The sequence below is a fragment of the Zonotrichia albicollis genome, chromosome 23, assembly GCF_047830755.1.
Source record: "Zonotrichia albicollis isolate bZonAlb1 chromosome 23, bZonAlb1.hap1, whole genome shotgun sequence".
NCBI classification, from domain to species: Eukaryota; Metazoa; Chordata; class Aves; order Passeriformes; family Passerellidae; genus Zonotrichia; species Zonotrichia albicollis.
This window is the reverse complement of record NC_133841.1, coordinates 6,114,526-6,128,282: the sequence shown is the minus strand read 5'-3', so window position 1 is coordinate 6,128,282 and position 13,757 is coordinate 6,114,526. Positions and strand designations below refer to the sequence as shown.

Genomic DNA, 13,757 nt, shown 5'->3' with positions numbered 1-13,757 from the left:
CCCAGATGTGACTGTGTTCACAGGGGTCCAAGGATGAGGGAAGAGATGAGGATCTGACTCCATGTTTCAGAAGGCTTTTATGATATATATTATACTAAAAGAATAGAAGAAAGGATTTCATCAGAAGGCTGGCTAAGAATAGATAAAGAAGGAATGATAACAAAGGCTTGTGTCTCGGACAGACAGTTCGAGCCAGCTCACTGTGACTGGCCATTAATTAGAAACAACCACATGAGCCCAATCACAGATGCACCTGTTGCATTGCACAGCAGCAGATAACCATTGTTTACATTTTGTTCCTGAGGCCTCTCAGCTTCTCAGGAGGAAAAATCCTAAGGAAAGGATTTTTCATAAAAGATGTCTGTCACACCCAGGGACAGCAGTTAGGCCACAGAGACTTTTCTGGAGCTGGGAGAGGTGTACAGCATCAAAGAGCTGGGCCAGCAAAGAGCTTCTCCATGCCCCACCCTGAAGTGCTTCACTCCAGTGGTTTGGTACAAAAAAATGCCAGATTTAGGGGAAAAAAAAATGCAAAGGAAATGATGGCTGCCAGGCTCAGATAGGTGTTGATTTGGATATGCCAAGGCTGGGATGGGGAAGTCACCAGCACCAACCCAAGGGTGACAGCTGTGTGTGGGCACAGAGCTGGGCTGTGATGTGAGCACAGAGCTGGGCCTCACTCATGGGTGGCAGCCAGCACCCTCTGGGGACATCACAATTAACCAAGGAGCAGCCAGCTCAGTGGTGACGCCTCCCCCAGGGCTGAAGACCATCGTGGGGGCCCTGATCCAGTCGGTGAAGAAGCTCTCGGACGTGATGATCCTCACGGTTTTCTGCCTGAGCGTCTTCGCCCTCATCGGCCTGCAGCTCTTCATGGGCAACCTGAGGCAGAAGTGCGTACGCTGGCCTCCCCCCAACAGCACCTTCCTGCAGGACCTGGGGCTGGACAACGACACCTCGGCCAACTCCACCTTCTACGACTTCATGGACGACTTCACTGGGAACTTCACCGGGAATTTCACTGGGAACTTCACCGGGAACTTCACCGGGAGCACCTTTGACTTTGAGGCCTACATCAGTGATGAAGGTAAAGCTCCTGCACCCCTTCTCCTCTGACCTCCACCCTGGTTTGCTTCTCAGTTTCCTGCTCCTCCTGGCCACACCAAGGTTTGCTCACAGGAACCTCCCTGCCCAGGCTGTGCACCCTCACAAAGGGACAGATGGGAACAAATCCCCCTGGACAGGACAGTGAGGCCTGCTTGGGCAAGCTGAGCTCTTCCAGGAAGGTTTCACAACAGCAAGGTTGGGATGGACCAGAGCGTCCACCTCTCACTTGGTGGTCAGGGCCAATGTGCCATCGGGGGGGTTACAGCAGGGAGACCAAACCCTTGAGGAACCCAAAGTTCCACATGCTCCTCTGGAAAACCAGAGGAAAAACACTGGAAAACCAGAGGAAAAGGTGCAAGAATGACATTCTGAAGCCACTTTTCACTATGAACCCTTTATGCAACACCACAAAAGCCTCAGGAGGGCAGGAAGGGAGAGAGGGAAGGAGGGGTAGGACCAGCACAGCTCCTCAGGAAGATCTAGCTTTCTCCTTTCCTACCCCTTCTTTGAAAATTTTCCCTGAAGTGTGGTGGGGTTTTTGCTTGTTTTTCAGTTTTGTGATTTTAAACTCCACAAGAATGTAAAAATCTAGCAAATCTGCCTGGTAGAGCTGCAGGGTGCCCCACAGGGATGCCCCACATCTCATTCAGGACACTGAGCAGAGCTCAGAAGGCTGGGCTGGGTCTCAGCTGAGCTACTTGGCCCAACAATCAGCTCCAGCATTCATCACAGGCAGGTTTTGGTAGGGGACAAGTTCCATCCATAGGATCTTGGATCTTTCATCCATGATGAGCTCCAAGCAAAGAGGAGCTGCCCAAGGCCACGAATGCAGCAGAGCAGCTCCAGGGGCCAGCCCAAAAACCTGGAATTGCACAAACAGGGTATTTCCTCCTGAGCCCTCACAGGATAAAGAGAAGCCCCATGGCAAGAAGGCAGGCAGGGCCAGGGAGGACCCAGAAAGGCCCAAAATGCTGGGAGGGCTGTGCTGAGTGATGTCCAGGACTGGATCCAGCTGCCCTCTGCCACATCCAGGTGTGGGTGTCTACAGGTGCTCCTGTGTGCCTGGGCAGGTCACTGTGGTGTCCCTGCTTGGCAGCTCCTGTGGAGCCCTCAGGAAGAGCTCTAAGGACCCCTGGAGTCCTCACCAGCAATGGGAGCAGCAGGAGGAGCTGCAGCCATGGAGCAGGAGCATTTCCCCAGGTTTTCCTGGGACTCCTGCCATGCCCCATGCTTGGTGCTTCCTGCCAATGCCCCAATTTGCCAGGAAAACAGCCCAGCCCTGATCCTTGGACCTCGTGTTAACCCATTCTCCAGGTGGCCTGGCCCTGGCCAGATCCAGAAGGGTTTCCAGGCTTGGGAGAGATCTGGCTGGATTGATGAAACAATCCCAGGAACTCCCTGAGACAGAGCCAAGACCAGCAACAAAGTCAACAGAGAGTAGATAACCACCACCTGCCTGACACTGGGAGTCAACAAATTCCCCTGGGATTCAAGGAATTTCCCTGACAGCAAGTTGCACCCAAGAGTTTGAAAATCAATGTTTGTGCTTATTTATTTATTTATTCATCAATTCATTTTTATTCCTTGCTCTTTCCCCACCTGCAAAGCCAATTACTACTTCCTGGAGGGAGCCCTGGATGCCTTGCTCTGCGGGAACAGCAGTGATGCTGGGTGGGTGAGACCCCCTCCCTATGCACCCCTAGGAGGGCACCCCAAATTTATATTATTTAAAATGAAATAGTACATATCTATTAGTAGTAATGGGATGAGATTAATGTATTTTAATTAATTTTTTGCCTTAATTCACTGTAATCAATTTTTTGTGTGTGTGACAGGGAAACATTTTATTATCAGTTAAAGAGAAAGAAGGAAGGGAAGGGAAGGGAAGGGAAGGGAAGGGAAGGGAAGGGAAGGGAAGGGAAGGGAAGGGAAGGGAAGGGAAGGGAAGGGAAGGGAAGGGAAGGGAAGGGAAGGGAAGGGAAGGGAAGGGAAGGGAAGGGAAGGGAAGGGAAGGGAAGGGAAGGGAAGGGAAGGGAAGGGAAGGGAAGGGAAGGGAAGGGAAGGGAAGAGAAGGGGAGAAATCCCCAACAAAACACCTCTCCCAAAGAAACCCCCAAACCCTAAATACCTCAGTGTACAACCCAATCCCAAGCAAAATGTGTTTTCCTACTTTAAATAAATATGTATACTTGCAGTCTGAGGGTTTCAGTCTGAGCCCCCTGCCTGTGTCAGCTTTGGGGGGCATCAGCTCTCACACAGGGGCAGGTGGTGTCAGTCCAGGTGTCCCACCTGTCCCATCCTGGAGGGGAGGATCCCTCTCTGCACCCCCTCCCTTAGGGATGGGTTTGAGGGGAGGGTCCCTCTCTGCAACCCCTCTCTCAGGGATGGGTTTGAGGGGAGGGTCCCCTCCCTGCACCCCCTCTTTCAGGGATGGGTTTGGCTGCAGGGCCCTGTCAGGGTCTCAGTCCTGCTCCCCCCCTGGCAGGAAGTGCCCTGAGGGCTACGAGTGCATGAAGGCCGGGAGGAACCCCAACTATGGCTACACCAGCTACGACACCTTCAGCTGGGCCTTCCTGGCCCTCTTCCGCCTCATGACCCAGGACTTCTGGGAGAACCTCTTCCAGCTGGTAGGCACCACCCCTCCACCACTGTGCCAGCCTTCCTCTCGTCTCTGTGCTGCCCCTGAGGTGAAAAATCACTGACTGGAACCTTGTGGGCCCTTCTGAGGTTTAGTGGATCCAGCCAGGATCAGTGGAGGTGGAGATGGTCCCATTTACTGCTTCCCTAACATGGAAGACACTGTGTTTCAGTGCAGTGTATTTCCCAGAGTGCTGCCAGCTCTAGCAGGGAAATCAGGGATTTATAAGACTGTCCAGAGCACCTCTGGCTCGAGCTGAGAGACAGGGTTCAATTGTCCCCACCTTGAGTTGTCCTCTAGGGAGACACCACAGAACCCCAGCTGACCCCAGGCCCAGAGGCTGGCCAGGTAAAGGGATCCTACACCTGAGGCTCCCCCTGTCCTCTGAAGGTTTGCCCAGATGATCACAATCAGAAAAGGACCCTGCTGTCCTGAAGGTGAGCCCTGAGAAGGTGAGGGCTGAGCAAAGCAAGTCAGTGATGGAATATTGGCCCCACATCCATCACTCCCAGCCCTCAGGAACTTTGTGAACCAAAGCTTCTCTCTGCCTCCCACCAATCCCATCCCAATGCCAGGGCCTGCAGGAAGGGGCAATGACCAACCCTTGGAGAAGAGAGGAGCAAAATATTTCCCTCCTACCACAATGAGGAATAGCAGCACCTTGTCTGGGGAGCGCCACCAAAGTGACATGGTGACATCCCTGCCATCTCTCCCCACAGACACTGCGGGCAGCAGGGAAAACCTACATGATCTTCTTCGTGGTGGTCATCTTCCTGGGCTCCTTCTACCTCATCAACCTCATCCTGGCCGTAGTGGCCATGGCTTATGCCGAGCAGAACGATGCCACCATGCTGGAGGAGCAGCAGAAGGAGGAGGAATTCCAGCAGCTCATGGAACAGCTGAAGAAGCAGCAAGAGGAGCAGGAAAGGCTGGTGAGTTGGAAGAGTGGAGGCCAAAATGAGAGGTCTTTGGGGTAGGGAGATGAAATGGAGGCAGCAACAAGCATGGTGTAAAATCCGAATAAAAACTCCCTTTGGTCCATAGGAAGTAGAGAAAAAATGGAGCAACTGTTTTGGGCATCACATCTGAATCAGAAAACTGAGATACTATCATGGGTGGGGACAAAAAGGGCTGAAAAGACCAAAATTCCACATCCAAATCCCAGCCCAGGGTGCACTGGGAGGCAGCAGTGGGGAGCAGCACAGGGATATTTGAGAGGAGGAGGAGGAGGTGAGGGACATAAAAGGCCTCAGAAGCTCCAGAGGATCTCCTGCAGCACATCAGGAAGGCTGGCAGGAGCCCAGCATGGTGTATCCAGGGCACAAAGGAGCTCTCAGGGAAGATGGGGCAGCTCAGCTCAGTGTGTCAGCAAACCCTGGGCTTTGGAGGCACAACCAAGGGCTGGAGACACCCTGAGCCTCACCAGGGAGCTCCTGGTGTCCTTGTGGCAGCCAAGGAAACTGGAATGGTGGAAGTGTCCATGCTCATTGCAGGAGGGTTGGAAACTGATGGTCTTTCTGTCCCTTTCCCACCCAAACCATGCTGGGATCCAATGAACACCAGGTGGGAAGGGACCTCCAGGATCATCTGTTCCAGCCCTGCTTGGCCAAAGCACAACCTGGACAGGAGATGTCTCCCTGTGGTGCCAGGATTTTACCTTCACCCCTTTGCCATCCTTGGGAATGTTTTTCAGTACAACATCCCTATAAAAACATGGCCAAAAGCCTCTGGTGCTGCAGCCCAGCCATTTTCCAGCTCTAACCATCCTTTTGGTCCATGTCAGCAACATCCACAGGAGACATCCCTGGAAATCTTTTTGTCAGGGCAGATCACCACCTCCCTCACAAGTAGAGAGACACAAACCAATGTTTGACTCTCTCCAGACCTCTTATCTCTCTTCTCTTATCTGTCCAGAGCTACAGCATCCCTGGGAAGTGGCTGCTCCTCTCTGGCTGCTGCTCCTGGCAGGAAGGGTCTGAGCCAGCCCTGCCCAAGGGTCAGGCTGGTGCTGAGGCACCTTTCTTGAGCAAATCCACCAGGGAAGTGCCCAAAGGCCTTGTTAAGGGATGTCTTCCTTTAGAGTCACACAGAGAAAGGAAAAAAGACTGAGGGAATAAAGCTGAGAGTGAGGGCAAAGCACCTAGAAGAAATGGGGGCTATTAATATTTAATATCCCATGATTAAAGGTGGAAAATGTACTGGATTTCAGCAATGTGATGTGAGAACAGAGAATTTCCCACTCCATTTCGGCATCCCTAGTGCTACGAGAGGCTGTAATAAATTACAAAATTTAATAGCACTGTTGAAAAGAAAAAAAAAGACAAAAAAAAAAAAAGAAAAAATATTTTTTGCATGCAATGGAAATGTGTTAATACAACATTTAGTGCAAGTGCAAAAATCCTGGAAGTCACATTTCAGCAAGAGCCTTGAGGATTTTGCTTCTTTGCCATTTTGGATGAGAGCTCATTGCAAAAGGCAAAGTTTCCTGCTTGAAGAACCAAGGTTTGCTCAAGTTTTGTCCTCAGGAATTATTCTCCCTGACCAAACCTGAACAGACCTAACTCAGCTGTGGAGAGCTGAGTGCAGGGGGTGCAAGGGAAAGGAAAACCTGTAATTTGTGTAATTTTGTGTAAAACTGTAATTCTTTTTTATTTGTGATCATAGAAGTGGTTAGAGACGGTATTGTAGTGGGAGTCAGTAGTTTCAATGGTTATAAAATGGTGTTTGTTGTATTTGGTATGTTTGGTATTGGGGGTTGTTATTTTGTTGTATGGTAGCTGTAGGGAAAGGGGAAAAGGAAAGGAGGTGGAGGAGAAGGAGGAGGAGAAGGAGAAGGAGAAAAGGAGAAGGAGAAGGAGAGAAGGAGAAGGAGAAGGAAAAAAGGAAAAGGAAAAGGAAAAGGAAAAGGAAAAGGAAAAGGAAAAGGAAAAGGAAAAGGAAAAGGAAAAGGAAAAGGAAAAGGAAATCCAGGACAGCTTGGGTTGGGAGGCACATGGAAGCTCATCCAGCCCCCTCTGCCATGGGACACCTCCCAGTAGCCCAGGCTGCTCCAAGCCTTCTCCATCCACCACTTCCAGGGAGGGAAGGAATTTTCCCAGCCCCTGGAGCCCCCAGCCATGGTGGGATGTCCCCATGGCTGCGGGCACAGGGGTGACAGGGTTGTGCAGTTGCAGGAACGCTCATCCAGCAGCAATTCCCTGCCCAGCAGCGTGGCCGGGAAGGGACAGGACTCAGACCTCAACAGTGACCAGGACAAGGCCAAGGACTGCAACGGGCAGGTGGTGCCCAAGATCACTCTGCAGAGAGCCGACACTGTGGTTGATGTAGGTGCCAGCCCTGCCCCTGCCATCCCTGAGGGTGCCCACCCCCCTGAGTGCCCACCTCACCGTGGGTTGGGTCCCACAAGCCTTTTTGGGATGCCCACCTTGCACTCAGAGGTCTCTCCAGACCATTCCCTGTTTTCTGCCTGCTCTGTCTCTCAGAGCATGGAATACCCATGCATCCCTCCCTCCTCTCCTCCCAGTTCAACTCCACCCATGAGCTGGAGAAGCCAGACCTCAACCACCTCACTGTGGGCAACCAGGATGGGCCAGGGCTGGAGAAGAGGGTGGGAAGTGCCATCAGTGTCATCTCCAACGCTGTGGAAGGTATGTCCTGCTGGGTGAGGGGCAGTTCTGGAGGGCCTGGGTTGGTGACAGTGGCTGTCCCAAATTCCCAGCCCCACACAAGGGATGGCTCCAGCCCTGGGTCTTCATATGAGGTCAGTGATGCTCAAGCCAGACTTTTCATCCCAGCTCACTGGGATGATGCCTGGAGGCAATAATCCAAAGTCTCACACAAATTAATGGGATTGCAGCTGGTCAGAGGAGTTTCCAGAGCCAACTGGGAACTGCTGAGCAGCCTCCCAGGAGCTGCAGTGTCAGCTTCAACAGTTCATGTCCCCTGTCCCTCCAAGAACAGGCAAGAAACCCCCTGGTCAGCCCAGAGCAGTCCCCTTGGGTGTCCTGGCAATCTCAGGGTGGCAGAGACACCTCAAATCCTGCCCAGGGGCTGGGAGCAGGATTGGATCCACAGTTCCCTGGCTGATCTGCCTTTCCATCCCTCTCCAGTTTGGAGGGTCTGCATCACCTCCATGCCTGGGCATGGGAAAGCTCCTCCTTTTAGCCCCTGTATTTTTTGGGTGTCACAACACAAAAAGGATCTAAAGCTTTTTAAAAGTATCCAGAGGAGGGCTAAGAAGATGATGAAGGATGTGGAGGAGCCACATGAGGAGTGGCTGAGGTCACTTGCTTTGTTCAGCTGCAGAAGAGGAGCCTGAGGTCAGACCTCAAGGGGCAGCTCTGATCTCTGCTCCCTGGGAATAAGGGAACGAGCCATGCCAGGGGAATTTGGGATGGATATTGGGAAAGGTTCTTCCCCCAGAGGTGCTGGCACTGCCCAGGCTCCCCAGGAAATGGTCCCAGAGCTCCAGGAGGGTTTGGACAGAGCTGCCAGGGATGCCCAGGGTGGGAGTGTTGGGGGGTCTGGAGCTGGATCAATGATCCCTGTGTGTGTCCTCCAGCTCAGGCTATTCCATGATATTAAAATCATAGATCATCCAGAGCTGGTCCAGGGCCTCAGGAGAAGTTCTCCTGAATGTCAGCACGCCCACCCAGGTGAGGACAAGATAATCCCACACTTTTTCTTTCCCACCCACAGAGCTGGAAGAAGCTCACCAGAAATGCCCACCCTGGTGGTACAAATTCGCCCACACATTCCTGGTCTGGAACTGCTGCCTTCCCTGGGTGAAGCTGAAGGAGTTTGTCAAGCTGGTGGTGATGGACCCCTTTGTGGACCTGGGCATCACCATCTGCATCGTGCTCAACACTCTCTTCATGGCCATGGAGCACTACCCCATGACAGAGGAGTTTGAGAATGTTCTGAGCGTGGGGAACCTGGTAGGGAGCTCCATCCCCCCCTTCAAACCCCCACCCCAGAGGGCAGATCCCCCCTGCTGCTGTGTGACACATCCCAGGGCCCTGCCCTCAGCATCCCTGAGCAGGGCTGGGCTCTGGGATGGACCAAGGGCACTGATGGGATTGGGATCCACCATCCCCTGCTCCCCTCCTGCTGCATGCTGAGCCACCCTGTGCACCACAGCCCTGGGTGACACCACAGTGTCCCCACAGAAAGGTTGGGTGGCCACGGGGCAGAGCAGAGGGTGCTCCAGACTGTGAGAACAAACAGGTCTCTGCTGAGCAGGAAGCAACAATGCAGCAGTAAAATTAATAATAATCAGGGGTTTGTCCAGTGCAAATCTCGGCTGTCCTGATTTATAGATGCATTTAGTGGCTGCTCCTGCTTGGAGCTGGTGGCAAATGTCTGTGGTGGTTCTTCACTTGAGGTCACTAAATGTGGTTGTGTTTGTAGGTGTCTCAGTGTCACAGACATGTTTTATGAAAAATCCTTTCCTTAGGAGTTTTTCTCCTGAGAAGCTGAGAGGCCTCAGGAACAAAATGCAAACAATGGCTATCTGCTGCTGTGGAATGCAACAGGTGCATCTGTGATTGGTCTCATGTGGTTGTTTCTAATTAATGGCCAATCACAGTCAGCTGGCTCGGACAGAGAGACAGAGCCTTTGTTATTCATTCTTTCTTTTTCTATTCTTAGCTAGCCTTCCGATGAAATAATTTCTTCTATTCTTTTAGTATAGTTTTAATATAATATATAGCATAAAATAATAAATCAGCCTTCTGATGAAACATGCAGTCAACATTCTCATCTCTTCCCTCATCCTGGGACCCCTGTGAACACCACAGGACACGGGAAGAAATGAGAATCTTGACTTTATGTTTAAGAAGACTGATTTATTATTCTATCATATATATTCTATTAAAAGAAAATGATATACTAAAACTATACTGAAAGAAAAGAAGAAAAGATTTTATCAGAAGGTTAGTAAAGAAAGAATGAATTAATAAAATCTTGTGACTGCTCACAGCCTCGACACAGCTGGCTGTCATTGATCATCAAGTAAAAACAATTTCACATGCTGGGTAAACAATTCTCTGTGTCACATCCTAAAGTAGTAAAACATGAAGAAGCTGAAGTTGAAGCTTCCCAGTTTCTCAGGAGAAAAGATCCTGGCAAAAGGATTTTTATAAAATATGTCTATGACAAATGTCTCTGAGCTGGATGGAGCTGCTGGTGGGACAAGCCCGGAGCCCCTGGCAGGGGTGGAAATGCTCTGAGGATGGGAGCGCTCCCACCCCCTGGGCTGCCCCAGCACCTGGAGCGCAGCCCCGGAATGACAGACGCCGCTGTCTGTCCGGAGGGCGGGACCGTCTCCGGTTTCACTCAGGAAATACAAGGGGATTAATGGGCCGGGGCTCAAGGCACGGCCGGGCCCGGGCGGCTCCGGGGCTTCCTCCGAGCCAGGAGCGGATCCGGGGATGATCTGCCGGGGAAGGGCCGGGCGGGGATGGAGCAGGAGGAGGAGACACCCCTGAGACCCCTGAGCTGCCCCAAATCCCCTCCCGTGTCTGGCGGGAGCTGCCTGTGCCACCCCAGGGTGTGCAGGACAGGGCCAGCTGGGAAGGGAAGGACAGGGGATGTTTGTGGGGTGGCATGATGGGGACACATGGGGACAATCCCCAGGGACACTTCAGCAGGACAGGGGATGTTTGTGCCCATGCTGGGGACATATGGGGATAATCCCCTGGGACAATGGAGCAGGACGGGATATTTGTGGCCATGCTAGGGACATGTGGGGACAATCCCCTGGCATGCTGGAGCAGGACAGGGGATGTTTGTGGCCGTGCTGGGGACACGTGGGGACAATCACTGGAACAGAACAGATGTTTGTGGCCATGCTGGGGACACATATGGACATCCCTCAGGATGCAGGAGCCTCCCTGCTGCTCCTCCCTGTTCTGTGAGGGACAGACCTGTCCCAACAGCATCTGTCACCAGGCCCTCTGCACGTGTTGTGCCATGGAATGGCAGCAGGGATGGTGACTGTCACCTGGCTGAGTCCTCTCTGCAGTGACACAATGCAGCGGGTGCTGCTGTGGTTCCAGGAAAGGAACACTGTGTAAAACTCAGCTCAGCTCTCCCAGGGCTCAGGGAGGGACAGGGGCATCCCAGCAGCAGCCCAGCTCCCATTGCTGGGATCTGTGATTTCCCAGTCATTCCAAAGGTGTCTCCTTGCTAAGGAAATTTTATTTTTAATTTTCAGCTGCCAACACTCACCTTGGTGTCCCTCCAGAGGAATCAGTCACCAGTATTCCCAGTCTGTCTTTACCACCCCACTGGGCAGCACCTGGGGAGCTTGTTCCCAACTGGGACTGGCCCTAACAGGGTGAAATGCTTTGGGAATACTCCAAAAAAGAGGGATGCTGCCCACCCCACCCCACAGCTCAGCCCTGGTGTATGAACAAGTGGTCAACGGTGCTGCTTCCCACAGGTTTTCACAGGGATCTTCACGGCAGAGATGGTCCTGAAGCTCATTGCTCTGGATCCCTACGAGTATTTCCAGCAGGGCTGGAACATCTTTGACAGCTTCATCGTCACCCTGAGCCTGGTGGAGCTGGGCCTGGCCAACGTGCAGGGGCTCTCCGTGCTGCGCTCCTTCCGCCTGGTACGTGCTGGGGACACCTGGGCGGTGACAGGGGTGGCTTGTCCAGCCTCCTTCATGGTGGGGGCTCGGCTTGGGAGGGCCCAGCTTGGCCCCTGTTAAAGACAAGACAGAGTTAAATATTCAGGGAAGTTGGAGTCAGAGCAGGTGTGGTCTCAGGGCTTTTGCTGGTCAGAATGACCCTGTGATGTGTTAGAAAGTCTCTTTTCCCAGCCTGGCAGTGAAGAAGAAGTCAGAACTCTTCTAATCTTATTCTCAGGGTTGTTTATTGTTTCTTATCTATAAAATTCTTTCTCTGGCCTGCTGAGGTCCGTTCAGCAGGTCAGACAGAGGCACACTGCTGTTATCTTTTTATACTAAAACCTACATGTACAATATTTACCATAACTTCCCATTACCTATCACCTATGTTAGACAGTGAGCTTCTACTCTAAACCAATCCAAAATTGCCAGCATCACCCAGAATACAGAGGCCAAGAAGAAGAAGGAAAAAGAACAGGGCATGCCCAAATTCCTCCATCTTGAGACTCTGAGCCCCCATTCTAAAAATGTCAAAAATCTGTTTTTCACCCCGTGACAAACTAATTATTATTATAATTCCTCCATCTTGCCTCCTGAACCCCCATTCTAAAAACCCCCAAAAATTTATTTTTCACGCCATGACAAACTAATTATTATTCTACTTGGACTTTCATGGCTTGCAGATCCTCATGTAAGGTTGGAAATTTTTTCCATGGGTCATAATCAAAGTCACAGGTGTCTTGAGCTCTGTGCCAGGGTCTCTGAGCCCTCTGGCAGGGGTTCGGGCAATCCAGGACAGCCAGAGGGATGTCCTGAATTCCAACAGTGTGGGTTCAACCCCTCCTGCCTTGGTCAAACAGCCCCAGGAGGGTGCAATGGCAGTGGCACAGCCTTGGATTTGCACCAAGATGAGTGGCTCCTAAAACCATTGGATTAATATTATCCTTTGAAAGCAAGGAGCCTGAGGTTCTATTCTCAGATACAAGACTTAGCAGTTCTTGTTGGTTTTACCTCTCCTCGGCAGGTAGGAAGGGTCTAACTTGTATTTTTAGAGTCACGGTCTAATGTTTTGGTTGAAACTATACTTGCATATTGAAATGCCAGAGATTAGTTCAGGTTTAATGATTAGAAGTATCATGGGAATTATGTGCATGGCTATGAGGAGATGTTCTCGTGTGGAGGAGTTTTGGATTGATGTGATCTGGGATGGGAGGGTACCTCATTGTGTTATTATTAGTATGTGTAAGGCGTATGAGGCAGTAAGTAGGATCGCAGCCCCTGTTAGGATAATTGTGAAGGCAGATCAGTTGAAAAGTGTGATTACAATGGTTAGCTCTGCTATGAGGTTTGTTGTTGGGAGAAAGGCCACGTTTGTTAGGTTGACTAGGAGTCATCAGGTGGCTATAAGTGGTAGAAGGGGTTGAAGCCTTTGTGTAAGTAGGAGGATTCGGCTGTGGGTTCGTTCATAGTTGGTATTGGCTAAGCAGAATCTCTCTGCCCCCCCACAGCTGAGGGTTTTCAAGCTGGCCAAGTCCTGGCCCACTCTCAACATGCTCATCAAGATCATCGGCAACTCCGTGGGCGCCCTGGGCAACCTGACGCTGGTCCTGGCCATCATTGTCTTCATCTTTGCCGTGGTGGGGATGCAGCTCTTCGGCAAGAGCTACATAGAGTGCGTGTGCAAGATCTCTGTGGACTGCACCCTGCCCCGCTGGCACATGAATGACTTCTTCCACTCCTTCCTCATCGTCTTCCGCATCCTCTGCGGGGAGTGGATCGAGACCATGTGGGACTGCATGGAGGTGGCCGGCCAGACCATGTGCCTCATCGTCTTCATGATGGTCATGGTCATCGGCAACCTCGTGGTGAGTCTGGGGCTGGGGACACGGGGGTGCTGGGCTGGGGACGCCTCTGTGCAGCTCAGGGCTGTGCCCATGGCAGGGTCTGGTTGGAGTTGTGGGGAGCACAAGGATTCTCCTCCCTCCCCAGGCCCTTCGAGTGGGCTGTGTCACCTCTGTGTGAGACAGAGGGAGGAAATGTTCCTGAGGGACCCCCAGCTGAAACCAGATTGGGAAATGGGGGGAAACTGAGGCACAGAAAACACAAATGGGCTTTAGGCAGAGCAGGAGCAACCCTGGGATAAAACAGAGCTCGGCTTCAAGCTTCCCTGTGTCCTCCACTTGGCTTTTCCAGCTTTCCTGTCCCGTTTCCCATTCTCCTGATGAGGGATGGAGGCAGAGCTCCATCCATCCATCCATCCATCCATCCATCCATCCATCCATCCATCCATCCATCCATCATCCATCCATCCCACCCTTTGCTCTAGGTGCTTTGGAAGCACTGCCCCCAAAAGGCTCCTGCAGATCCCCAACCTCC

The 13,757-nt window shown here is 51.9% G+C and overlaps 1 protein-coding gene across 2 annotated transcripts in view; it reads left to right on the top strand.

The window, feature by feature from the left end:
• SCN4A (sodium voltage-gated channel alpha subunit 4) overlaps positions 1–13,757 on the top strand; it is a 53,500-nt gene that overhangs the window by 17,716 nt on the left and 22,027 nt on the right. For both annotated transcript variants that reach the window (XM_074557527.1, XM_074557526.1), the window contains exons 7-15: positions 761–1,087; positions 2,715–2,778; positions 3,593–3,734; positions 4,465–4,677; positions 6,913–7,068; positions 7,269–7,392; positions 8,444–8,682; positions 11,190–11,363; positions 12,890–13,246. In XM_074557527.1, the coding sequence (XP_074413628.1) occupies positions 761–1,087; positions 2,715–2,778; positions 3,593–3,734; positions 4,465–4,677; positions 6,913–7,068; positions 7,269–7,392; positions 8,444–8,682; positions 11,190–11,363; positions 12,890–13,246 (1,796 nt within the window). The remainder of the gene's footprint in view (positions 1–760; positions 1,088–2,714; positions 2,779–3,592; positions 3,735–4,464; positions 4,678–6,912; positions 7,069–7,268; positions 7,393–8,443; positions 8,683–11,189; positions 11,364–12,889; positions 13,247–13,757) is intronic.